Below are 26859 nucleotides of genomic sequence, written 5' to 3' on the forward strand. Positions count from 1 at the left end.
ATCCCTTCTCTTGGCTCTAAGGAGTCCATCAGTCCTCACAACTGCTTCCCTTGGAGATGCACACATCCCTCTCTCCACTCACACACTCCCTCCTACTCACTCCCTCTCGTCCCCCTCTCTCCGCCCACTCACTCCCTCCTGTCTCCTTCTCTCTGCCAACACCCTCCCTCCCAACCTCCTCTCTCCACCTACACATTCCTTCCCATCCTCTCTCTCTACCAACTCACACCCTCCTGCCTCCCCTCCCACAACTCCCTCCCGCCCTTCCCACTCACTCCCTCACTTCCTCCCATCCCCTTCTCTTCACCCATGCACTCCCTCCCACCCCCTTTCCCCCACACTGCTGACATTCAACATCATCTCATTCCAATGATGGGTCTGTCCGTTCTTCCTCCTGTAGAGAAGTCACATAGAATGCCAGGCAGAGACAGAAACGGAGAGAGCTGGTTGTTCACAGATCAGCCTGTTCACATCTGCTGAGCCAGCAGGTCAGCAGTTTGACAGAATACACAATAGTGGGGATTGGGAGATGGGGGGGGGGGGGGGGGGGTGTCTCACAGCTACCTGCCAACAGAATTTATCCAGACACACACCTGCTCAACTGGACTGCAAGTCAGCTGTGTGTGAAAAGTAATGAAAAACTGTAAAAAAATCTTAGCCTGAATGCTCTAATTTATGTCTTTAACGACAGGCAGCAGCAGGAGTGGGGCACTGTCAGAAGTGAAGCTGCGGATTTATCGGCAGGTTTGACAGTCTGCTCCTTAGCCCAGTTCTGTGATGCTGGAGTCTCTGTGGCTCCAGTACATTCAGGAAATCACGCCTGCAGGGATAACCTCCAAACTTTGGTCTTAACAAACAATTAAATTGGCAAGTTCCCACTCTCAAGGGATTTTCCTTGCAGCCTGATGCATTCTGGTTAAATATAAAAGCTAGCAAGTTTGTGCAGTTTCTGACCTGCTGACTAGTTTTGTAATTTTAACCCCTGCCCACTGCAGAGGCTGAAATACTCTGCCGTACCCACCACTGCTACACTGCTACAGATGCAGAGAGGGCGAGACAGTGAGTGTAGACACAGGGCAGGGACCCAGCCAATAGATGGAAATGCCACAGAGGATTGCACAACCTAACTCCACCACCACACCCTCAGCACTTCAATGGGAGATCTTTCAAGATTATCCCTTTAAGAAATTGTGCATTATTTACTGTTAATCGCCACACATTCTATAACCATCATTTCAATAGAAATGGCACTCAGTGAAAAAAGTACAATAATGTTATTTAACATTAGGTATACAAACAAAAAAATGATTATATTCCAATTCTCAAGAGAGCTGATGAGCTTCAGTTGCTTGTACTTGTTAAGTTAGACACTGCATTCCTTGCATAGCAATAGCAAATCTGTGTTGTCAGCGCCACTCATTTGATTAATGGACCTCATTAAAAAGAGTCAACAGAGCAACAGACTCCTAATCTCCCACCTCATAACCAGAGATAGTTCTGTTCTTCACATTCTCAGGACAGTGAGTTGGATTGGCCTGATTTTACTCCAGAAAAAACTGAGCTACTCTTCAAATACAAATGGGGCATATCCTCCCAGGGATGCAAGAAGACAAAAAACACATGGTAGCCAGATCCCTTCCCTATCCTTATCTAATTTGCAAAGACAACATTGTGAATAATGGAAGGACACAGGGAGCTGGCTGTTTGTAAGATACAGTGTGTGGAACAGAGAAGGGGAGACCAAAACAAGTAGTCAATCTGATGTTTCAGTGAAGAATCCATGTGTCGATGTAGTGGTTTAAGATTAGCGATGGTCTCCAGCCAGAGCGAGCTGCTGAGAAACTAACCATTGATCCACAAATGCAATGTAAAAGCATTAATGAGTACAGTAGTGTTTTAAATTCATTCTCATCACTACAGGGAGTATAGAGCCATAATCCCAGCATCTAGTCTTGGTCCTTTCTTACCCTTAATCTAATTCAGTGCCCAGTTTTAGTTGGGATTTAGTTGTGTTGATACAGCACTCAAGGTGTTTCACAGAAGCACTGTCAATGAAGTTTGACTCCGGGGCAATGTAAATTGATATTAGGTCAGGTGACCGAAAGCTCAGTAGGTTAACTGGTGAAGAGGAGGAGCATATTCTGAGCTGGGTCCAAAACAGTTGAAGGCACAGCCGCTAAAGGCGGAGCAAACGAAAACAGGTGCACAAGAGCACTGAACTGGATGAGAGCAATGATCGTGCAGGACTGTGGTTCTGGAGGCCGTTACTGCGTTTGGGAGGATTAGTTGGCCTGTAGATGGCTGCAGATAGGGAGAACCGCTGAGCTGAAAACCAACCTTGCTGATTTTATAGGGCTTTTTAGATCTGGGATTATAAATCATTATCAGTAATGGTTATCAGAAATCCATTGGATTATCGTTCAAACCCAAATGGTTTATTAGTGATTCCAGCCATAATTCCATGTACTCTGCTTCAGTATCCAGTACTACATACTTTATACCTTCTAAGTTCAGGAGTTTAGCAGGGTTTTTTTATTCAGTTTAGCATTGCTAGTTCCATGTGATCCTGATACCATCCTTTAAAAATTGGTTCAGTGAAGGAAAAACAAGTAACAATTAACTTCACAAGGCTCTTTACTCGAATATGTAGATGGAGAGGCAGTTTAGAAAGAGGTAAATCCATGAGTATATAAAACTGGAAGTATCTAAGTTTGTTCTCTGATAGAGACTCCAGGAAAGATTTTCTTGGACCATCGCCAGCAAATGCCAAGGTTCTGTTTGGACCGAATGCCAGATTGGTTTTGTTCATCTTTTTTTCCTTTCATGTCCTTTCACCACTGACATACTGAACAAAGTGCCTTAGATTTCCGTTATTTCAGTGTAATTTGTATCCATCCATAATTCTGAGGACATCATCCAGTATTGAAGGCCCTAAGTCCAAATCCAAGCCAAGAGAGGATTCTGAGCCACTCATATAGGAATCAGAAGGAAAAGGGCTGCCGTTGCTGAGGGACATCTCACTGTTGAAGATTAGGGCTCTCTTCCCGTCCAGCTGCCCGACGTCAATTACTGAGCATTCCGAGGAGGTATGCGATGCTGCAGACAGGGAAACAGATGACCCAACTGTCTTGTCAAATGTGGACATCTCTTGGTGGCTGTGGAAGCACTCTGCCGTGCAGCTGACTGACATTGACCTCTGACCAGGGCCTTCGTCCAGGTGGAGTCTGGGGGGTTTTGGAGGAGCTTGCTCTAGATCTTGGCTTTCATGTACATCGCTGAAGACAGGAAGGGAAACAGCATTCTTCAGCAGGGTGGGATATCCACCTGCCCCGTTGTTAAATGCCCGCTCATAGTTATACTCATCACTTAGTCCTTTCTCTGTGCTTTTAGAAGTTGGCCGCCCGTTGATGTTTGGAAGGAGGTCATACTTGCCCTGCAAGAAGGAGATGTCTCCGAACATATCACCTTCACCAGCCCTCCCAATGTGGGCACTATGCCGAAAGTCACCCAGGGGAGGACTGATCATGTCGCCTGACAGAACATCACGCAGTCTCTGCTTCTTGCCCCGTTTGGGGGTTGATGTCTTTAGATACATGGGGGTTTTTGCAGGCATATTGGAGCAGCTGGACTACAATAGATGAACCTAACAAACTGAGAACAGCTCCTGATATCTCTTCAGTATCAGGTTCTGGTTGGTCTTCAGGTCCACTTGGAGATGGTTCTCACTCTAAAAGCAGCTTTACTCGCCTTGGTTCTGCCTTGTGTGAAATGGCAACCATCAATACTGCAGGATGTGTCACCTCCGTTTGCTTCACAGCCTGAAAACATACAAGCAGGGTAAGTTTTCAATGGTAATTAAAGTACTCTCACACAGATAGTTGGGCATGTTCAATCCTTTAAATAGCAAATGTCATTCAGATTTCAAATCACATTTGGGTTTTCTTTCACTTTCAACCTGCCCTGTACAGATTCCAGTGTGCAGGAAACTTCTGTAGGTTAAAGTTAAACAGTGATACATGGTTTGTCTCGTGACTCCTGGTCTGGTCACACCAACAACACATAGAGTCCCCAGCAATAGTGATATCTAATGTGTCCAGTAACACATGATGCTCTAGACACACCCCACAAACTAATATTTAATGGCTAATTAAAAACTTCCACTAAAATTGTGCTGCAGAGTAAATATGCACCAGTTTCTCCCAGTACATGACCTTATGTACAAACTTATTCGATGAAGTGCCAGTTGCGATGTTTTCCTGAGTGACACGTCAAACACACGTAATTACATCAGTCCTGCCAGCTGAAACTAACCTGCAATCATTCTCATCTGACCTGCAGCTTCTAAAGGAGAGGTGTGTACTGAACTCACTTACTGCAAGTCGCTGTGCAGTCTGGGGAACATGGAAGAAAAGGGAGGCAGCGCAAGGGAGTGAGGGAGACCAGCCACTTCACCCATGGTGACTGGGCACCCTGGTCCAAAGAAGCGTCCTGCACACTTTGGGGGGGGGGGTAGGGGGCAGTAAGTCACCCTTGGTCGAAATGAAACAGAGTGGGACAAGGAGAGATAAATGAGTGAAACAGATGCTCTGCTGCACCGGTATTCCTTTATGTTCCTGCTCATCTCCCTCTAGCAGCTGTCTCCAACCTTCACCCTCCCCTCCCTCACTTCGCTCCATCTCCCTCTCATTTTATTTTCTCTTTGTCTGCCTTCATCTATCATCCACCTGCCACTGCCTCCCAACTCCACCGCTTCCCGTCCCTTACCTGATGCAACCTGCCCATCATCTTTCATCCCTCCTTAGCCCACCAATCCCCTCGGGCTCCTGTCTCACCACTGACCCCTCCTCTCCTCCTCATACTGGCCATCTCCACCCTCCACTTTCGGTCCTGATGCAGGGTTTCGACCTGAAATGTCCCCCCGCCTCACGGATGCTGCTCGACCCGCTGCGTTCCTCCAGCAGATTGTTTGTTGCTCTGGATTCCCCGAGGACCTGGTTCCAGTCTGAAAAATGTTCAATCTCTTTATGTGTTGTTGAAGTCTGTGGAAGCAATGAAACCCATCCGCTATCCTCACACACAACTCCAGTTCCTGCGTAAATCACACTTTATACACATTGTAGCCTTGGCACACTTACTGCCTCTGTTCCCTTTGCAAGTGACAAGCTACAAGATAATGCAGCAAGCCCACTGCCTGAGTCACCCAGAGGACAGTCATGGAGTCACACAGCACAGAAACAGGCCCTTCAGCCCATCATGTCCGTGCCAGCCATCGTACTTATCTATAGTAATCCCATTTACTTGGTCTGTAGCCTTCTATACCTTGGCTTCAAGTGCTTGTCTAGCTACTTAATTATTGTAAGCATACCTGCCTCCACCACCTTCTCAGGCAATGAGTTCTAGACTGCAACCTCGGGGTGAAAAAATTCTCCTCAGATTCCCTGTTACATCTCAACATAAATCTATATCCTCTGGTCTTGGACTCTTCTGCCATGGGTAAGGTAGAGTATTGGTGAGCATAGGCTTAGTCACCACAGAGGCAATGACAGCAGAGGATCAGGGGTTGATGATGTTGACAGTAGGGTCCTATATAATTTCTCTTCTCATATCTCCCATTCCCCCCACCCAATGTCCAACCATCTAATGTGCATTACACGGTTCAGATGCTGCCCCTCATCCCACTATGACCACACCCTTGTGCCTTTCACCTTGCAGATACACGGGAATTACTGACAGGCCAGGGATCCAGCGGTTGAGCTGCAGGAACCAGGGGAGGACAATAAGACTTCAGTGGACTGACGCATGCCCCTCCACTCCTGGCCACTGGCTCAGATTATGGCAACGCAGGGACTGTACAGTGTGGTTTAGAGTATGGTGAGTTATCAGGCAGGTTAGGGGGGAAAGGGTAGATCTCCAGAGGGCGAGGTCAATGGGGCAGTCTTTGGAACATGCAGAGTAGGCGTGCTCCAAGATGCTTGGGCTGTTGTCATCATGTCTGATACATATAGGACCATGGGGAAGTCAAGGTGCAACAGCACTCAGCTTTGTGCACAGCCTGGACTCCACTCTTTCCATCAGTGAAGTGGTGGTCATTCCATGGACCTAACCATGTGATAGGCAAGGATATAGCTTCCACTGTAACACTGGCAGAAGGCACCCAATATGCATGTACTGTTGCAGAGCCCAAATTACCACTAAAAATCTGGGATTTCCCCACTAACAGGAGTATAGAATGTCAGCAGATGACAACCCAGCTGAAATAACAACAGAGTGCTGGAGATACTCAGCAGGTTAGGTAGCATCTGTGGAGAAAGAAACAGTTACTGTTTCAGGTCAACGACCTTTCATCTAAACACAGCAGGTGATGCTCTACCCACTACCTTTGACAAACTTAGCGTTTGGATGCATTGCTCCCTGAAAAGATTGAGGTAGAAGCAGAGCTCCTGCAGGACTGCAGACACAAGAGACTGCAGATGCTGGAATGTGGAGCAACACACAAGAAGCTGGAGGAAATCGACGGGTCTGGCAGCATCTGTGAAAGGAAATGGACAGTTGATTGTGGGGGGGGATGTTTTGACTTTTCATTTTCCTCCACAGATGCTGCCTGACCCGCTGAGTTTCTCCAGCTTCATTTTTTTTGCTCTTGGAAGGTTATTAGGGTATAGGTCCTCTTAGCCAGAACCCTTCTGCACTTCGTCTTTCTGTTTCCCTTGCAAAGTAGTCGCTTGCCTTCATTCTCTTCTGCTCCTGCTCGTGTGACCACAGTGTGGCCACACTAAAGCATCCAACACTTTAAGCAAAGACATTTAATCTCCCAATATGACCTGCTGGAGGAACAGCAGCTCTTAACCTCAGTGTGGCCGACTCAATCTATGCTCCAACTAACACTCCAACAAACTTGCAAATGATTGCTGATTTCTTTAGATGGCACTGGAGCAGGGCTTGTCCCCATCATTTAGCCTTACTGGTTCACACTGGAAGGCATCAATTGTGCATGATGGCACCCTGTACATTGAATATGTGCATCTATTATCTGCATAGAATTGTGTAATCAGAACAAACATGACACTGTAAGGTTCCCTGTGATCAACTTTACTAAAGTCCGTCCCATTTTACATTAAAGAAAACATGTCATGCAGCTACATATGAAGAAATGAGTTAGTAACAGACGACCATTCACACCCTCAAGCCTGCTCTGCCATTTAATAAGATCATGGCTGACCTGATTGTAATCTCAGCTCTGTATTCCTCTCCACCTGAGATAAACTTTGAAGAGCCTAACTAACTCTACTTCAAGTGTAGTGGTTAGCGTAACGCTTTACAGTGTCAGCGACCCAGGTTCAATTCTGGCCACTGTCTATAAGGAGTTTGTACGTCCTCCCCGTGTCTGTGTAGGTTTCCTCCGGGTAATCTGGTTTCCTCCCACATTCCAAAGACGTACGGGTTAGGAAGTCGTGGGCATGCTATATTGGTGCCGGAAGCGTGGCGACACTTGCGGGCTGCCCGCAGAACACTCTATGCAAAAAAGATGCATTTCACTGTGTGTTTCGATATACATGTGACTAATAAAGATATCTTATATTCAAAATATTCAAAATCTCTGCTTCCAATGTCCTTTGAGAATGAAGTTCCAAAGACTATCAATCCTCTGAGAGAAATACATTTTGCCTCATATTTCTGCAAGTAGTGAGTCCTTGTTCTAGCTTCACCCACAAAGAAACACATCCTGCACATCCACCTTGTTAATATTCCTCAGGATCATTAATGCTTCAGTTAAGTTCTCTCCCATTCTTCTAAACCCCAGTGGATTACACTCTGAGCCTATCCAACCTTTCCTCATACTCATTCTAGGTGCTAACTTAGTAAACCTTCTCTGAACTGCATCCATCCACCTTTAAATGACACCTATATTATAAACAGGACTCCAGGTACAGTCTCACCAATGCCCTATATAGCTGAAGCATAACCTCTATTTTTGTATTCAATTTCCATAGCAATATTCTGTTAATTTTCCTAATTACTCGCTGTACCAACATACTAGCCATTTGCAAATCACCCACAAAAACACACAGATCTCTCTGCATATCAGAGCTCTGCAATCTCTCAGAACTTGGATAATAAGCTTTTTTATTTTTCCTGCAAAAATAACAATTTCACAATCTCTCATATTATACCCATTTAACTTAATGCTATCCCTTTGTAGCCTCTTTATGTTCTCTTCACAACTTACTTTCTCACCTATCTTTGCAACATTGCTAAATTCACATGTCGGTGTGGGAATGGGGAGGACAGCTGAAATGTCCTGCGACGGGACGGCCACTGTGGACGACAGCAGTTCGTGCTTATCAAAGTTATTTACATAAATTGGAAAAAGCTGAGGCCCCAGCACCAATCCCTGTGGCACAACATTTGTTACACCTTGACAACTACAAAAAGACCCTACTCTTTGTTTCATGTTGGCCAACCAGTCTCCTACCCACAACAATGTGCTATCTCCTGCATCAGGATCTTTTAAATGTTTAAATTTCTAAGCCTGGTATCCCTGGTGACACTTTGTATCTCCAGTGACATTTGGTCAATCTAGTTGCACTTGATATTTCCAGCTGCATCTGGTAACTCCACAGATGCCTGGTATCTCCAGTTACACCTAGTTAGCCTAGTACCACTTGGTATCTGCTACAGCTCCAAGTATTTCCAGTGACTAGTCAGTGGAGTAACATTTGATATTTCCAGTTACGCCTGGTAGCTCCACTGACAAGTTAGTCTAGAAACACTTGAGATCTCCAGCAATACTTGGGTAACACTAGGGATGTTTGGGTAATGTCAGCTGCATCTCTAGCTACACCCCTTCATGTTACAAGGTTCTTGACTCTCGGGCAGTAAGCCCGTGTTGAATTCATAATGCTCACAAAGTATCAAAGGGTTACTTTTTTTTAACCTCCGCAGGAAAAGAGTGGCACGAACAAACGAAATGCAGATTTATTCAAACAACCATCTTGACCTCCTCCCTTGGGGTTAGTTGTGCCAAAGCTACATGAAACTTCCTCCCACGTTGCTTTTGTCCAGAAATATGAATGTTGGAACTTATGAATGGCTCCTTGTAACCCACTTTGGCTAAAGGCAAAATGTTCAAGATCAAAGCACTTGAGAAGTCTGGACTAATTCTCATACCTTGCTTGGTTTACATTTAAATCCAGGCCATGTGTTGAAGGTTTGGTGGAATTCAGATCGAAAGCTTACCTTGCCAGATTTAGCCCTGAAAACATTCTGTCCTCAATGTTCAGTTCTGAAGATACCACTAAATGATGCTTTTGTCTTAATTACTAAAGAGAGTTTGCAAAAAAAAGAAGAAAGATGCATTGAATTACCACCGCTTCACTCACAGAATTCCAGATATGCATCCAGTGTTAAAGGCAACACAGCCAAACCTTTACATAATGCAAGACACATTTGTCAATGTCAGTTTAATATCCTCATCCAAATTCATTTGTACAGGAAAAAAACTTCTCTCCTGAAATGTGGCGGCCAGTTTGTGCTAAGCAATATCTCACAAACCCTGTTACACAACAAAGCCAGCCTATGGGAAACAGCAGGATACACACAGTTTTGTTTTAATTCATTCCCCTTTAAGACCCACTGGAATCAAGAAGCAGAGCGATTCACTCGAGGGATCCCAGCAAGTATCCCCGGGCCCAATGTTTTCCAGTTGGCATTAACTCATTTATTTGCAAGTATGAAAACAGCACTACTCAGAGTCCAAGTCCAACTATCTTAAAGGAAATTAAGAGTGCACTTAGTTGCCACTAAGCTCCCTTAAGAGGGTTAAGTATACAAATACTTGACTTGCAACCCTGCTTTATTGGGAGTTAATTAATGACGTCTCAAATCAGTTTTGCCTTTATATTTTAGATTTTAATATTGCTCATTGTGAGTAGATATTGAGCAAAATGTCAAGAGATGTATTCAAGGCCAGAAGCTTGAGTGGAATAAACACCAGTGTGAACCTGCTGGGGTTGAATTACCTGTCTCCGTGCAGTAAACTAATCTCACAGCCCACTTGTGTCATCACTAAAGACACAGGGGCCCACACACGCTCCATTCCCAATCATCTTTAGCCAGCAATGCTAAGGTCAAGAGTTAGAGAGGGTTGACAGTAAATAGTAGAAATCTTCTGACAATTTGCATTAACATCATAATCACATTATCGTATGTGGCTTATGTAATATCGGGTGGGTACTCTTTATGGAACGCAGCATGTGATCAACTGCTGTTGGTATGTTTCAGTGTGGAACTGGGCAGACACAAGACACTGCAGATCCTGTACTCTGGAGCAAAAAAAACAAACTGATGGAGGAATGCAGTGGGTTAAACAGCATCTGTGAGGCAGAGTGATGGTCGACATTGCAAGTCCTAATGCAGGGTCTCGATCTGAAATGTCGAGCATCCCCCTGCCTCACATATGCTCCCTAACCTGTTGAGTTCCTCCAGCAGTTTGTTTTTAAAATGGGCAGAACACGTTTACCTATATGGAAGGAAGCTACAACAGGATACTGTCCCTCAGTGAAAACTTTTCCTTTGCTTAATAAAGTACCCTGATTGATAAATTGAATCACTGACTGTTTTCCACTTAGGCAGAAATAATAGACATCTCTTTTTAAAGAAAATAATCCTTCTTCACTTTGTGCCCCAGGCATCAAAGGAAAGCAAGACTTAGGAGCAATAGGCCACTTGTCCAGACAAATCAAAACCATCATCTTGACATACTGTATGTATATTATTCCCACTTCCCACCATTTGGAGGCAAATGCAAAGGTTTGGTCACACATCACATCAAGAGGAGAGAAGGTCTAGAAAACAGAGAGGTTTTGGAAAGGAAAAAGACAAGTAAAATCTGCAATTCCTGTATCTAACAATAATTTATCTGTGCAGCTGTTGTTATTTCTACAGGTCATTGGCTGCATGCCTCAAGAAAGATGATGTTAGAAGAATTATCTTCAAAGGTCTGAGCTACAGTTAGAGTCGAGGCATCATCCAAAGGTCACTAAGGTAAAAAGTTGTCCGAGTCAAAAAACTGCGGTTTCAAGTTCCAATCCAAAGACATGAACCCAAAGAGTGGACTGACACTGAGAAAGTGCTGGGGTACCTGAGGTGCTGTCTGAAATAAGCTAATTTCTTGGGTGAACATGAAAATAATCCTATAGTCACTTCCTGTGGAAGAGCAGGGGAACTTTCTCCAGTGGATTGACCAATACCTGTCCCTCATCGAATGAGAACAGATCAGCAGCCATCTATCTCAATGCAGTTTGGTTTATTGCTTTATACAGACTAGCTGGTACATTACAACAGGAACTGCACTTCAACTGTATTTCATTGCTTGTTTTGTGTTTTGGGAGATTCTGAGGTCATAAACTGTGTTATGGAACAGCAAGTCATATTTTTCTGCACCTTCATCATACCAATGCAGCCTCGCTAAAAAACAAGCTGGCTTCCCAAGGTGGTAACGGTGCACTCCCAAGTGTCGGTAGGAATGTCCCAGGAATCTGACCTTCATCATTAACCACCCAAACCCAAGATAATGGATTGCATAGTGGTAAGTGTAATGCTTTACAGCGCCAGTGACCTGGGTTCAAATCCAGCCGCTGCCTGTAAGGAGCTTGTACGTTCTTCCTGTGTCTGCGTGGGTTTCCTCCAGGTGCTCCGATTTCCTCCCACATTCCAAAGACGTGCAGGTTAGGAAGTTATGCTATGTTGGCACAGGAAGCGTGGCAACACTTGCGGGCTGCCCCCAAATCACTACGCAAAAAGATGCATTTCACTGTGTGTTTCAATGTATGTGTGACTAATAGATATCTTAAAAAGATGCAGCTAGGGTGCAAGAGATAAAACAGAGATACAGTCCCTTCTGTTCAACATTTTTTTGTATACATAGAGTGTTCATCTTATGCCACACCCATTCCTCGTCAAGGAGAACTATAGGTTTCCTTGGATGAGTGAGATAAAGTGTTGTAGAACCATATAACATAGAACAGTACAGCACAGGAACAGGCCGTTCAGCCCACAATGTCTTCACTGATCTTGATACCAAATTAAACTAATCCCATCTGCCTGAACATGGTCCATATCCCTCCTTTCCCTGTTTGTTCAGGTGTCTGTCTAAATGTCTCTTAAATGTCTCTGTCCGGGCTTTCATCAGAAGTGTCCAGTTGTGGCACAAAATGGAAAGGATGGTTATCTGAAATTGTTCAACTTCTGAGTGCTGAGTCCTGAGAGCTGCAAGATGCCTCACTGGAAAATGAGATGATGTTTCTTAGACTTATGTTGGGTTTCATTGGAACAGTGTAAGGGGCCAAAGTCGGAGAGCTCACAGTGGGAGTCAATAGAGAATTAAAGTAACAGCAACTGGAAGCTTAGGGTTATGCTTGTGAACTGAACAGAGGAAATAGGAGCAGGACTAGCCCACAGCCCTTCCAGCCAGCTCCATGTTATGCAAAGCTGTCACCCACTCTCTCTAAAAATCTGTTGAACTCTTACCTTTAGTATACTTGGTGACTGAGCCTTGAGTCCTCTTCGGTAGAGAATTCCAAAACTTCATTACCCTCCAGGTGAAGAGATGTGAGGCGTACTTTTATTTACTGAGAGAGTGGCGGATGCCTGGAATGCATTGCCTGATAGGGTGGTGGAGGCAAACTCATTGGGGGTTTTCAAGAAGGGCTTGGATGGGCACATGAATGAGAGGAAAATAAAGGGGTATGGGCATTCTGCAGGCAGGAGGGAATAGCTATGTTGGCACAACATTGTGGGCCGAAGGGCCTGTTCTGTGCTGTACTGTTCTATGTTCTATGTATTCTCTGTCCTGAATGGTCAACCCCTTAATTTGAGACTGCGACTCCTGGTTCTAGATACGACAAGCAAGGGAAACATGAACTCATTGTCAAGCCCCATTTGTGTGTTTCAATGAGATTGCCTCTCATTCTTCTAAACTCAAGAGTCCGTAGACCTGGTCTGCTGTATTTCTCTACTTACAAAAAAATCCACAATCTCAGAATGAACCTTCACTGCACTCAACCAGACCTGTACACAATATTCCAGATACAGTCTTATGAGGGCCCTATATAATTGGACAAAGATGTCTTATACTCAGTTCTTCTTGCAATAAAGGTTAACATACCATGGCCTTCCTAATTGCTTGATGTAACTACATGTTGATTTCCAAAGCTTGATGTACAAGGATACCCAAGTCCACCTAGTTTTGCATCACCACCAAACATAGATAGATTACACTTGATTGCTCTTGTCCAAATCAGTGATAAAGATAACAAACAGCTGGAGATACAGCACCACACTTCACGGCACCTGAGCAGCCACTGCCTTGCAAATTAAAAAGTTCCCTTCATTCCTACTCTCCATTTTCTGCTCATTAACCAATCCTCAATCCACATTGGTATTATACGCTCAATGTCCTGTGCTCTAATTTTGTTTTAATAATCTCTTGTAGCACCTTATCAAAGTCAGAATCAAGGACTGTTGTAATGCTGAAAGGGGAGAGGAAGATGTTTGTGGTGGCTGGATCACTTTGAAAGTGGCAGAAGTTACTAAGCTTGACTGTGGAGGCTAGTGGGATGGAAGATGAGGACCAGACAGAAGGAACACCATCATTGATCTGAAGGGGAGGAGAATTGAAGTGTGGGAGATGGAACAGATGTGGTTGAGAACCACATCAACTACATGGAGGAGAAGCCATGTTTCTTCAGAACAAGTACAATGGAGCCAGAAACACTTGGAGAATGGAATGACTTACAAGAAGCAGGGTGGGAGGAGATGGTGTTGAGACAGTTGCAGGAATCTGTGGGTAGTTGGTCACTAACCAACCCCCTGAAATGAAAGTAAAGAAGTCAAGAAAGGGAAAGGAAGAATCAGAGATGGATTATGTGAAATTGGGTGGAAATTTGCAACTAATGTGCAAGAGCAGGAAGCAGCACCAATGCAGTCATCTGAATATGTAATTGTTTCATTTTATCTATAGATTCCTCCAACCAATAGATAACTTTTAATGATAACAACAGACAAATAGCAAGTTCTAACACTATTCCTATAAAGAAACCCCTCTTTCTAGCGCTTAAAAGAATTCAGAAGGGACCCCCACCATGGATTGATCTACCTTGGTTATAACATCCTCATCTTGTATATCTTAAGACACTTATACAAGAAATGCTCCTTTAATTGATAGCCTGTGCAAATACATTAAATATGTTTTTAAGATACAGAAGGCAGTGAAGATGCCAAAGAAGAGAGTTACAAATGGAGTGATAAAAGTTTACAAAATCAAGGACAAGTGAGAAAGAAAACAGGACATAACACCTCAGAGAGGAACACAAAGAATGAGGGAGCTTAGAAAATAAAACTTAACGTTTTTTTTAATCTGAATAATATCGTGAAAGCTCTGCAGTAATTATTTAATGCATTTGCAATTACTAGAATTTATTGAGAGTTGTTCCTACTTTTTATGTAGTAAAACTATTCACTTGAACTGGTCTGGCATTCCTCTGAACTAACATCAGGAATTAGGAATGACATCTGAAGAGGGGTCAAATTCTTAACCTCATCCAGTTCACAAGCTTCAGCAAAGTATTTTTACAATAAACAGCAGGAACAGTGAGGATAAATCACTTAGCACCATTAGCTGTAGCAGATGCTGTTGTAAAAGGAAATATCAATCTAGTATAATTTCTCCTTTAAAGAATAAATTTTGTGGACTGTAGTAACAAATTTTATACTTCAAGCTCCCAGTTCAATAACACTCTCGCCTGTCACTCAGACAGCAATAGATTCAAGACTGAATATGCTGCCAGGTATAAACCAGCCTGACACTTCACTAAGGTATTGCCAGAGGTGCTGCCACTTATGGGACATCTCAGGTGGCTCCCTCATCTGACGCAACCAAAACCACAATAGTTGGAGAAATAACTCCATGCTAATGCATTCCCTGTTATTAATGCTCTAAAAATATTTAGCTCAGGAGAGGAATATATATGCCATTAGTTGTTAATTCCCAAAAAAAAACGTTGGTCGATTTATGCTGCTCAAGCAGTTGTTTTATACACCTGGCTTCTCACTCTCAGTCATCCATTAATTTTAAAGCTTTCTGGATTTACATGTCAATTATCTGTTAAACTGACCAAGCAGAAAGGTCAATTAACAATAAGTGCCTCTTAAACAAGGGGATAATTGTTATTGCAATGCCAATCAACATCTCAGTTTTACAAAAGAAACAATTTAAATTGCTGACTCCCAAATTCCTATATGTAGTAAATATTCAGAGAATTAAAGCAAAACTTAGAAGTTTAAAAATCAAATGTTAGATGCAAGTTTTTTTTCTATTTTTCCTTCCTCTCATTCTCTTTTTATCCAACCTTCTCCTTGGAGAGACGGAGGATGAGGGGGGACCTGATAGAGGTGTATAAGATGATGAGAGGTATTGATAGGGTAGATAGTCAGAGGCTTTTCCCCGAGGCTGAATTGGTGGCCACAAGAGGACATAGGTTTAAGGTGCTGGGGAGTAGATATAGAGGAGATGTCGGGGCAAGTTTTTTACTCAAGAGTGGTGAGTGTGTGGAATGGGCTGCCGGAAATGGTGGTGGAGGCTGATACGATAGGGTCTTTCAAGAGACTGTTAGATCGGTATATGGAGCTGAGTAAAATAGAGGGCTATGGGTAAGCCTAGTAATTTCTAGGGTAGGGACACGTTCAGCACAGCTTTGTGGGCCGAAGGGCCTGAATTGTGCTGTAATTGTTCTATGTTCTATGTTCTAACCTATCAGGACCTCATATTATTCCTCTTTCTGCAACAGATATGGCGACAATTCCCTCTTCTTTCTGCTCCTCTTTGTTAAACTAAATCTCAGGGGTAAAGGAAATAGATCCTGGATCCTACTATTCCATGTTGCGCTTCTTTTTCTCAGCTGCCCTCACTGCACTGTTATCAGCTAGCTCTTCCAGCTGCTACACAGCAAGAATTCCATTCGAGCTGAGGGGGTGACATAACTACCAGACCGAGGGAGGGGGGGCACCCATTGAGGTGCAACATTGCAGTAAAGTTACTGCATTATTGTCTGCATCCTAGCTGAGGCAAATTGACTACCACATTTGCATACATAAAAATAGTGACCACACTTCATAGCATTTTGGAAAGTTCCAAAACAAGATAAGAAAGACTAGATGAATAAATAAATGCTAGTTCCTTCCTTCCAGTTTTATTGTCCTGTTACAGATATCACAGATAAACTTAATTAACCAAAGACATTTATGTTTATAGTCAGCATTTCTGTGAGAGTTCTGTTCAATGTATTTTTATCAAATTGTTGCCATGTGTAACACATACTTTTATTAATATAGAGAACCTCTAGATGAAAGGTCAAGGCTCATTATGCACGGAATCAACAAGCTTAGGCAGAGTGGGAGATGGGAATGGTTCGGAAGCTGTTATTCCAATAGCTTTGATAGAGTGAATAAAGTGAAACTGTTTCTGATGGATGAAGGGTGGATAACCAATTGGCTTAGATCTAAGGCAGTGGGCAAATGAGCCAGAAATGACCTGAAGAAAAATGGCTTTACTTAGGAAATGGTTAGGATATGAAGAGTCTGATGGGGTGATAGAACAAGATACAGAAGTAGCTTTCATGAGGGAACTGGATAAATACATGAAGGGGAAAGGCACTGCAGGGATATGGAAAAAATGCAATGGATGGGACCAATTGGACTGCTCTTCAAAAGTGGCAGCCCACAATCACTCGGCTCAGTGCTGTGTTTCTGCACAACAGTAAATATTTAACAGGAGGGCAAGTCTAGGGTAGGTATATAGCTTACTGAATCTATGGTATGGGGAGAAAATGACAAACTGCTGTAAAATTTGGACCAAATCATGCTGGGGCAATATCAATCACAAGTGCATTAACATCTTTGGATGAAATTCTTCAGTTCATTACTTCACTGAAGCAATAAAATAAATAGGCTATATGCCTCTGCTACAAGAGTGAACCAGGAATTTCATGTGACTGTGTTAACATTTGAGCCAAACTCTTTTCATTTCATTGCATTAAGCACAGAGTGAGGATCACACAAAATAGGACAGTTTCAGCTTTACAGTCACCAGAGAGGAAAGTTTCAAGCAGCAATAAAGGACATGGACTGTAATCTTTCCACAAATTTACATTTCAGTCCCTTCAATCAGGTTTATATTTCTGTTGTAGTTCTGAAACTGCCCAGGACCACAAGAAACTGCAGAGAGTTGTGGACACAGCTCAGCACGTCACGGAAACCAGTCTCCCCTCCTTGGACTCTTGTCTTTACCCCTCGCTGCCTTGGTGAAGCAGCCAGCATAATCAAAGACCCCACCCACCCGGGTCATTCTCTCTCCGCTCCTCTTCCATCAGGTAGAAAATACAGGAGCCTGAGTGCACATACCACAAGGCTTAAGGACAGCTTCTATCCCGCTGTGATAAGACTGTTGAACGGTTCCCTTATACGATAAGATGGACTATGACCTCACAATCTACCTTCTTGTGACCTTGCACCTTATTGCACTGCACTTCCTCTGTAGCTGTACTCTGTACTGTTATTGTTTTTACCTGTACTACCTCAATGCACTCTGTACTAACTCAATATAACTGCACTGTGTAATGAATTGACCTGTACGATTGGTATGCAAGACAAGTTTTTCACTGTATCTCAGTACAAGTGACAATAATAAACCAATAGCAATATCGCAGATCAGAGGATAGCAACAAAGGTAAACTCCCTCTTGTTTACATATATCTGCATCCTTTATTCCTCCAATGGACTTCCTCTGTCAACCAGCTGGGCGGGAAAACATTCACCTGGGTCTATCCACCTGTAGTCAGAGAATTGCGTACCGTGTCTTTTCTCCCTGCAAATGCACCATCATCTCTGATATCTCCAAGGTCCATCCTTCTTCTTCTCTTTAAGTCAATGCCCCTTAGCAACTTCATCCAAAGACACAGAGGTTGTTTCCACAGGTACCCTGGCAACATCCAGCTCCATATCACATCTCTTGGTCCTTTCACTGCCTCTAAATTGTCAGGCTCCTTGTCTAACACCCAGAACTAGATGAGCAGAAATTTCCTGTAACTAAACATTGGGAATAAAGAACCCACTATCCCCAGCTCCTGCCTCAAAATCTAGCCATTTGTTCTTTTTCTCTCCTTAGCAGTTGTCTGAGGTGAACAAAACTGTTGGCAACATAGGTGTCATACTTGATCTCAAGGCAAGCTCCAAACAGCATATCTGCATAATCATTTGTGGTCTGCCATCATAACACCTTTCAGCTTGTTCACCTTCCCTCAGTTCAGTTGAAAACCTCATCCATGCATTTGCTCTCTCTCGATGTTACTATTCTAATGCACTCCTGGATTGCCTCCCTCACGCTCCATAAACGTCATCCAAAACTCTGACACTCATCTTGACTTGCATCCAATCACACAGCACCCTGTGTTTCCTGACTTATACTGGCTCTTTGTTAAGCAATACCTGAATCTTAAAACTTTTAACCTTATTTCCAAATCCCTCCCCATTCTCCTGTGATCTCCTCCAGCCCTAAAACCCAAAGAGAGATCTGACTCTACCAATGAGGTCTTATGAGTAGTTTCATCTGCTCCACCACTTTAGGTACCAAGGCTCTGAGCTCTAATTCTGTCCCTAACCTTCCTTGTTTTGCACCTCTTTCCCCCATTTAAGATGCTCCTTTAAACCTCTCTCTTTCACCAAGTATTTGGGCATCTGTTATTTTTAAGTATCTCAGTCCCAAATTTAGCATTATACAGCATGGAAACAGGCCCTTCGGCCCAACTCATCCATGAAGTCCAAGATGCCTACCTGAGCTAGTCCTATTTGCTTGCACTTGACCCATATCCATGATGTGGAACATTTACTGCATTAAAGGTACAAAATAAACACAGGATGCTGTTGTATCAGGATGGGTAAGAAGCAGTCAGACTCCCTTATAAATCTCTCCACACACAGGATTCAGAGCAAAATCCAATTAAGGACATGATTTAAATCTTTCTACTTTCATTGTTCAACCACTCTCAATTAGTCACCTTGTGGCCTTGTTTATCCAACCCATGAATCCAAGCTACCAATTCTTTCTGAAGTGGGTTACATTTTGTATCGGACATGGTGAACCTCTAATTTGGGACTTCTTACACTCTGCTGAATGGAGTTTTTTTTTCTTTCATACAATGTGGACATCCTTGGTAAAACTTGCACTTATTGTTACAACATGAATTGCCTTTGAACAAAACAGCTTATAATGTCATTTCAGAGGACAGTTAATCACATTAGTCTGTCTTGTGTATCACTAAGGTCAGACTGGGAAAGAAGAGCAGATGTCCATCAATAAACATCTGTACTCAGAATTCCCAAATGGACAAAATCAGTTGACTGGATGTCTCGTTGAAATCCTGGTCCCACCCCAAGCATCTGCTAGGAGGTCACCAGCTTGACATTCTGCAGGCAGAAATCCCAAATTGAATACATTCCTTCAGCCTGATCAGAACAACCAATGCCAAGCAGATAATTCACTCCATATTTTGTTGGTCAAATTCACACATGCAACTTAGCCTTTGATATGATTTGAGCCTACAACTCACAGTCTGATAGACGGAAAGAACAAAAGAGAAATAGATAGAGCAGGCCATCCCTGGGTTAGGAACACCCGACTTATGGACACCCGTACATATGAATGAGCTCCCTTAACATTATTAACTTCAAAAGTCCGACGTGTGTACGTCTGTTCATTCAGCAGAACTAGCTTCCTCTCCCTCTCCACTTTTAGCAATTGTTCTTCCTTATTAATCTTACATACTTTTGATGCCATTTATTAAAATACGGTGGGGGTATGGCTACCATATCGAGTGATTTTTGTGTATTTTCCAATTTATGGACAAAATTGACTTATGGGCGTCTGTAAAAACAGAACCGGTTCATTACCCGGGGACAGCCTGTAGGTAGACAAATGGAGAATGGCAGACAGAATTTCCACCTGAATCTCCTTTATGATTCAAGAACAGAAAACGTTGCAAATGATCAACAGATCAGGGAGTATCTGTGGAGAGAGATATAGATTTAAGTTTCTGGTCTATGATTTTCCATAAGAAACTTTAAGTTTGTTTCTCTCTCCAAAGATACTCACTGACTTCTGTTTTTATTTCCAATTTCCAGCACCTGCAGTTTGTTGCTGATCCTGAATAATCTAAGATGTCTAAATAGGATCACTAATCATAGTGAACTTTCAGGAGAACATCACTAATGACAGGATGAATGTAATCTTGCTTTTAAAAATGAATAGCATTTCTTTCGTTCCTTTCACATCTTCATTTCTTCCCAGAGTCTTTTGTTGCCAGTGGAGTATTGTTGGAGGCTGGTCACATTTAGCGGAATAAGTTACATAGTAGCCAATTTGCAAATAAGGAGCTCCACAAACATCTGGAATACTGTGTATTGATCTTATTTAGAAATGATATTAATGCATTTGTAGGCTCAGAGACTAATACCGTTGTCTTTATGAGGAATCTCACCAAAGGTACGTCACCAGAGACTCTTGCAAATTTCTACAGATGTATGGCGGAGAGCATTCTGACTGGTTGTATCACTGCCTGGTATGGAGGCTCCAATGTGCAGGATCAAAAGAGGCTGCAGAGGATTGTAGCCTCAGTCAGCTCCATCACAGGCACAACCCTCCCCGCTATTGAGGACATCTTCAAGAGGCGGTGCCTCAAGAAGGACCCTCACCACCTAGGACGTGCCCTCTTCATGTTACTACCATCGGGGAGGAGGTACAGGATCCTGAAGAACCCACACTCAACGATTCCGGAACAGCTTCTTCCCCTCCGCCATCAGATTTCTGAATGGTCCATGAACCCTTGAACACCACCTCATTAATGGTAAAACAAAGGACTGCAAATGAAAAACACTATGATGCTGGAGGAACTCAGCAGGCCAGGCAGCATCCGTGGAGAAAAGCAGGTGGTCAACTTTTCAGGTCAGGACCCTTCTTCAGGACTGAAGATAGGAAAAGGGGAAACCCAATACATAGGAGGGAAAAGCAGAGCAGTGATAGGTGGACAAAAGAGGGGGGTGGGGTGGGCACAATCTGGTGATAGGTAGATGCAGGTAAGAGATGGTGATAGGCAGGTGTGGGGGAGGATGGGAGAGCAGATCCACTGGGGGATGGGTCAAAGGTAAGGAGGACCTCCATCCAGGGACCCAAACAGTCCTTTCAGGTGAGACAAAGATTTACCTGCACCTCCCTTAATATCATCTACTGCATTTGGTGCTCCAAGTGTGGCCTCATCTACATTGGCAAGACCAAACGGAGACTAGGTGACCATTTCGCAGAACATCTGTGCTCCGTCCGTAACTGCGACCTGCATCTCCCCGTTGCCAGTCACTTCAACTCCCTCTCCATCACAGATATATCAGTCCTTGGCCTTCTCTACTGCCGGGAGAATTCCAAGCTCAAACTGGAGGAACAGCACCTCATTTTCCGTCTTGGAACCTTGCAGCCTAATGGCATGAACATTGAATTCCCCACCCCCACCCTATGCCCACCCCCCAACCATGCCTTTTCTTTTCTTCCTTTTCCTAACCTATCTCTCTTTTTCTACCCCCTCCCCTTTTTTCCTCCTTACCTTTGACCCATCCCCTGGATCTGCTCTCCCCTCCTCCCCTGCACCTGCCTATCACTATCGCTTACCTGCATCTACCTGTCACCACCTTGTGCCCACCCAGCCTCCCCTCTTTTGTCCACCTATCACTTCTCTGCTTCTCCCTCCTATATTTTGGATTTCCACTTTTCCAATCTTCAGTCCTGCTCCAAAACGCTGACCGCCTGCTTTTTTCCATGGATGCTGCCTGGCCTGCTGAGTTCCTCCGGCATCATAATGTTTTTCACTACCTCGTTATTCCTCTTTTGCACTATTTATTTATTTATGTAACTTACAGTAATTTTTATGTCTTGCACTGTACTACTGCTGCAAAATCACAAATTTCACAACATATATCAGTGATAATAAACCTCATTCTGCTTCTGAAAGTTGGCCAGGCTAGGACTGTATCTGCTTAACTTCAGAAGGGTAAGAGGGAGAGATTGAAACATATAATATCCCGAGGGGTCTCACAGTGTGGATGTGGAGAGGATGCTTCCTGTTGTGAGAGAGTTCAGAAGGATAAACTCCATTGAGTACAGGCTCAGAGACATCAAAGGGGATCTCACTGAAACCTACCAGATACTGAAAGGCCTGGATAGAGTGGACATAGAGAGGATGTTTCTATTAGTAGGACAGTCTAGGATCTGAGCCACAGCCTCAGAATAAAGGGATGTCCCTTCAAAAGTGAGATAAGGAAGAATTTTTTCAGCCAGAGAGCTTTGAATCTGTGCAATTTATTGCCATGATAGGGCTATGGAGGCCAAGTCATTGGGTGTATTTAAGGCAGAGACTGATAGGTTCTTGATTGGTAAGGGGGTTAAGGATTACAGGGAGAGGGCAAGAGAATGGGGTTGAAAATAAAATCAGCCATGATTGAATGGCGGAGCAGATTCGATGGGCTAAATGGCCTAATTATGCTCCTATATCTTATGGTCTAGGTGAATAGGAATGCAGAGGGGAGGTTACAATCAGATCAGCTATGATCTTATTAAATGGAAGAACAGGCCAGACCAATTGGCCTACTCCTGCTCCTAATTCATATGTTTGCATGACTTTGGTATTGTTTGAGTACACTAGACATATTCCCTGATCTTCTTGGAAATAATGCCATGAGATGTTATTGCATCCATCTGAGAGAAACATATCATAAAGAAGGCAGACCAACAGTGCAGCATCCCTGAGGAACAGCACTGGGATTGTCAAAGTGGATTACTTACCCTGCTGAATATCAAACATATCTAATTCATGTACTTTGATTACTTAATTTTAAGCAACTCTTCACTTAGAAACACATCAACTTGATATGCGTAGAATGTTTTAGAATGCCGGTCTGGGAGGCAAAAATGCAGTCACTATTGTAATGCAGGAATGATAGAAGCCAATTGATAGACAGTAACATTCCACAAACAACAATGAAGAAAATGACCACATAATCTTCCTCTTAGTTATGTTGATTAATGAATGAATGTTGGCCAGGACCAGGGAGATCTATCCTGCTGATTTTGTATATTGCAACTGTTCTTGAAAATGGCTTCATAGATGGGAAACATTTTAGGAAACCCTGACAACCTGAAAGGTACTATATCCATGCAATCAATGTTCCTTTCAAATAGCTGTCTTAGTTAACTCTCACAATTTCCCCTGCACAGGTGTCACACTGAGCTTAGAGGGTATAATTAGCCAAGTTTGCCAATGGAAGTGCCTCTGAAATATCCAGGTACAAACAAAAAGCCAGTCGCTGCCAGTATTGCTACATCTGACAGTCACATCAACATGGTTGGAGAATGACAGAATTACATGCCTTGACACCCAGTGGTTCAGAATTTGCTGGAAAATCAGCCAAAAACCACTATTAGTGTGTAATTAACGCAACAATTGTGGCGAGGGAAATTCACCCAGCTCTTAGCCTTGTCATGCCTATTCCTTACCCTGAACATCCCTGTCAGTTTCAAGAAAATGCATCCTAATTCCCAATTAAACTTACCACAGGACGTTAGGGGTGTTATTTAGCAAGCCAAGAAACATTTAATGATGAGATTTATTCGACTCAGAAAGGGATAAACCTAAACAGTGGAATCTCATTCCCACAGGTAATAAACTAAGCAGATATTTCTAAATCTTCTGGAGCACAAATGTATCCTCTTTTCCAAGAACTAAACAAAAATCAATAGAATCAAATTTCAGTTCAATGTGAAAACGTTACTATTACACACATCCGGTGCTCAGTGTTTTTAATGTTTTAATTCTTTTTTTCCTTTCATTTTGTTTCAATATCATAATACTTGAGGAGAAAGAGTGTTAGTGCCACTCTTCACGAAGGCTCTGGATGATCCAATGACTTCTGCTATCAGCCTACTTTTCTAGTAGTTTGTGGGCCAAAAATACTTTTCAGCTGAAGTGCAAGAAAAGAGGTATAACTAAGGAGGTGACCAGCTCCAGCAAAATCTGGCCCAACTCTACAGCTGTGGGAATGCTGATTGTGGAAAGTTCCTTTCTAACTTGTTAAAGGGCATCATTCGAAAACTTTGATCAATAATTTTGCTCTCCGTAGCTGCGATTCATAATCCAAAATACTGGCAGTTTTAACTGGAACGTAGGAAAGTGGATGATCTACTGTACAGAATTTTAAAGCTGAAATTTTGCACGACACAAAAAAATAGTGGTTTTGAAATGAAAAATGTAAAATATTTATATGGAAACTAGTGATCTCTAGCAATGCAACAAATTTTTGAAAAGCTTTCTTTTATTCTGCAAAGGTAATTGGAGAGTTCTTACCAGAATAAGCTGTGCTGTCTGCTGTCCATTCAGATTCCAAACTGCTCTGGTCCTTTTTGTTTCTTCTACAACTGAATTAAAATTGATGAACAGAAAAGCAGGAGGCAAGGCTGTGTGTGCATCAGCACAGAGTGTTCTGTAGTCAGTAGATCCTGAGCGGGCAGCACACAGCTGGAGTATTGTGAAGAATTCTAACGTCAGGCAGTCACTCTAGCACATGCCTTGAAGTGTGAGAGTGTGTGCAGAGAGAAGGAAAGGGGAGGGGAGGGTGGGTTAACGCACTGCAGCTTCAACTGACTCAGGAAATACTGACGTCAGAATGGCAACTTTGCTTAAGCTTATCCACAGCTGTCCCTTCCTGAGACTCTGGAAAATGCTATCTACTATTTGGATTATCCCTCAGCATTGCTGATTAACCCAGCTGGGTGACTGGCTCAGTCGCCTTTACTCCAGTTGTATTATACTTACAATAAAAGTAAAAGTCTATTCAAAAAATAAAATCAGAGCCAGGGGATGATTTCTACTTGTGAGTAATCAATCCGCTTTTGAATACAGGTGCCTTGGTGGTAGGGGAACATCAAGTGTTGTGGAGAGGGACACCAGTAGTAATGGTGACAGAGAACGGTTTAAGGAACAGGTACATTTCAGATTAAGAATGGCTGCCATCTCCTAGAATATGTGGATTCTTTAATTGAGAACAATTTGCATGATAGAATAAATCTGTCAGAGAAGTCTCTCTAATTCTTCATACTTACCTAAATCTTTCAGTAATCTACACAATAACCATCAACCAGGGATTATTTTTTTTAATAAAATTAAGGTTAAGGTGTTAATCTTCAGTGAATATAGTTCCCTTTCACCTCCTTCTTTCTGACATAGCCATTGACATGGTCAACCACATAGAACATAGAATGGTACAGCACAGTACAGGCCCTTTGGCCCACAATGTTGTGCTTACCTATATAAACCTACTCCACAATTAACCTAACCCTTCCCTCCTAAACAGCCCATAACCCTCTATTTTTCTTACATCCATGTGCCTACCTAACAGTCTTTTAATGTCCCAATTGAATCACCACCCCTGGCAGTGCATTCTAGGCATCAACCACTCTCTGTGTAAAAAACCCACCTCTGACATCTCCCCTAAACTTTCCTCCTCTGACCTTAAATGGATGTCCTCTGGTATTGGCCATTGCCGCCCTGGGGAAAAGGTGCTGGCTGTCCACTCTATCTATGCCTCTCATAATCTTATACACTTCTAACAAGTCGCCTCTCATCCTCCGTAGCTCCAAAAAGAAAAGTCCTAGCTTGCTCAATCTTTCCTCATAAGACATGTTCTCTAATCCAGGCAGTATCCTGGTAAATCTCCTCTGCACCCTCTCTAAAGCTTCCACATCCTTCCTATAATGAAGCAACCAGAACTGAACACAACACTCTCAATGTAGTCTAACCAGAGTTTTATAGAGCTGCAACATTACCTCGCAGCTCTTGAATTCAATCCCTCGACTAATGTAGGCCAGCACACTATATGCCTTCTTAACCACCCTATCAACTTGCGCGGCAACTTTGAGGGAACTATGGACTTGGACTCCAAGATCCCTCTGCTCCTCCACACTGCTAAGAATCCTGCCATTAACCTTGTACTCCTCCTTCAAGTTCAATCTTCCAAAGTGTATCGCATCACACTTTTCCAGATTGAACTTCGTCTGCCACTTCTCTGCCCACTCTGCATCCTGTCTATATCCCATTGTAACCTACAACAACCTTCTACACTATCGACAACATCTCCAAACTTCGTGACATCTGCAAACTTACTAACTCACCCCTCCACTTCCTCATCCAAGTAACTTATAAAAATCACAAAGAGCAGGAGTCCCAGAACAGATCCCTGCAGAACACCACTAGTCACCGACCTCCAGGCAGAATACTCTCCATCTACTACTACCTTCTGCCTTCTCTGGGCAAGCCAACTCCAAATCCATGCAGCCAAGTTTCCATGGATCTTATGCCTCATGACTTTCTGGATAAGCCTACCATGGGGAACCTTGTTAAGCATCTTCCTAAAATCCATATACACTTAATCCACCGCTCTACCTTCATCAATTTGTTTTGTCACCTCCTCAAAAAACTCAATTAGGCTTGTGAGGCACATCATTCACCTCCAACCCCTGTCCTCTGATCCCTAATTTAGTGGGATTATCCTCACCATTTCCACTCTTATCGATCCAATCAATACTTTATGCTGTCGACAACTACAGTTCTGACATAAAGAGGGGATAAGCTGGGTAACCTATGTTGGCCAAGTAATTGTGGCCAGGAGGAGAGCAGTATTAAATCCTGGGGAGCTGAGAGAAAAAGACTGATA

General features: G+C 43.1%; 1 protein-coding gene across 1 annotated transcript; it reads right to left on the reverse strand.

Moving 5' to 3' along the window:
• Nucleotides 1–292: 292 nt before the first annotated feature.
• zgc:154093 (uncharacterized protein LOC777623 homolog) lies at nucleotides 293–24726 on the reverse strand. Its single transcript, XM_052044247.1, has 2 exons — nucleotides 24495–24726; nucleotides 293–3818 (listed from the first exon to the last, which is right to left on the reverse strand). Exon 2 carries the CDS (start codon nucleotides 3611–3613, stop codon nucleotides 2876–2878), a length of 738 nt encoding a protein of 245 aa, XP_051900207.1. The 5' UTR covers nucleotides 3614–3818; nucleotides 24495–24726; the 3' UTR covers nucleotides 293–2875.
• Between the last annotated feature and the right edge of the window lie 2133 nt (nucleotides 24727–26859).

Source organism: Pristis pectinata, chromosome 35, assembly GCF_009764475.1.
Source record: "Pristis pectinata isolate sPriPec2 chromosome 35, sPriPec2.1.pri, whole genome shotgun sequence".
NCBI lineage: Eukaryota > Metazoa > Chordata > Chondrichthyes > Rhinopristiformes > Pristidae > Pristis > Pristis pectinata.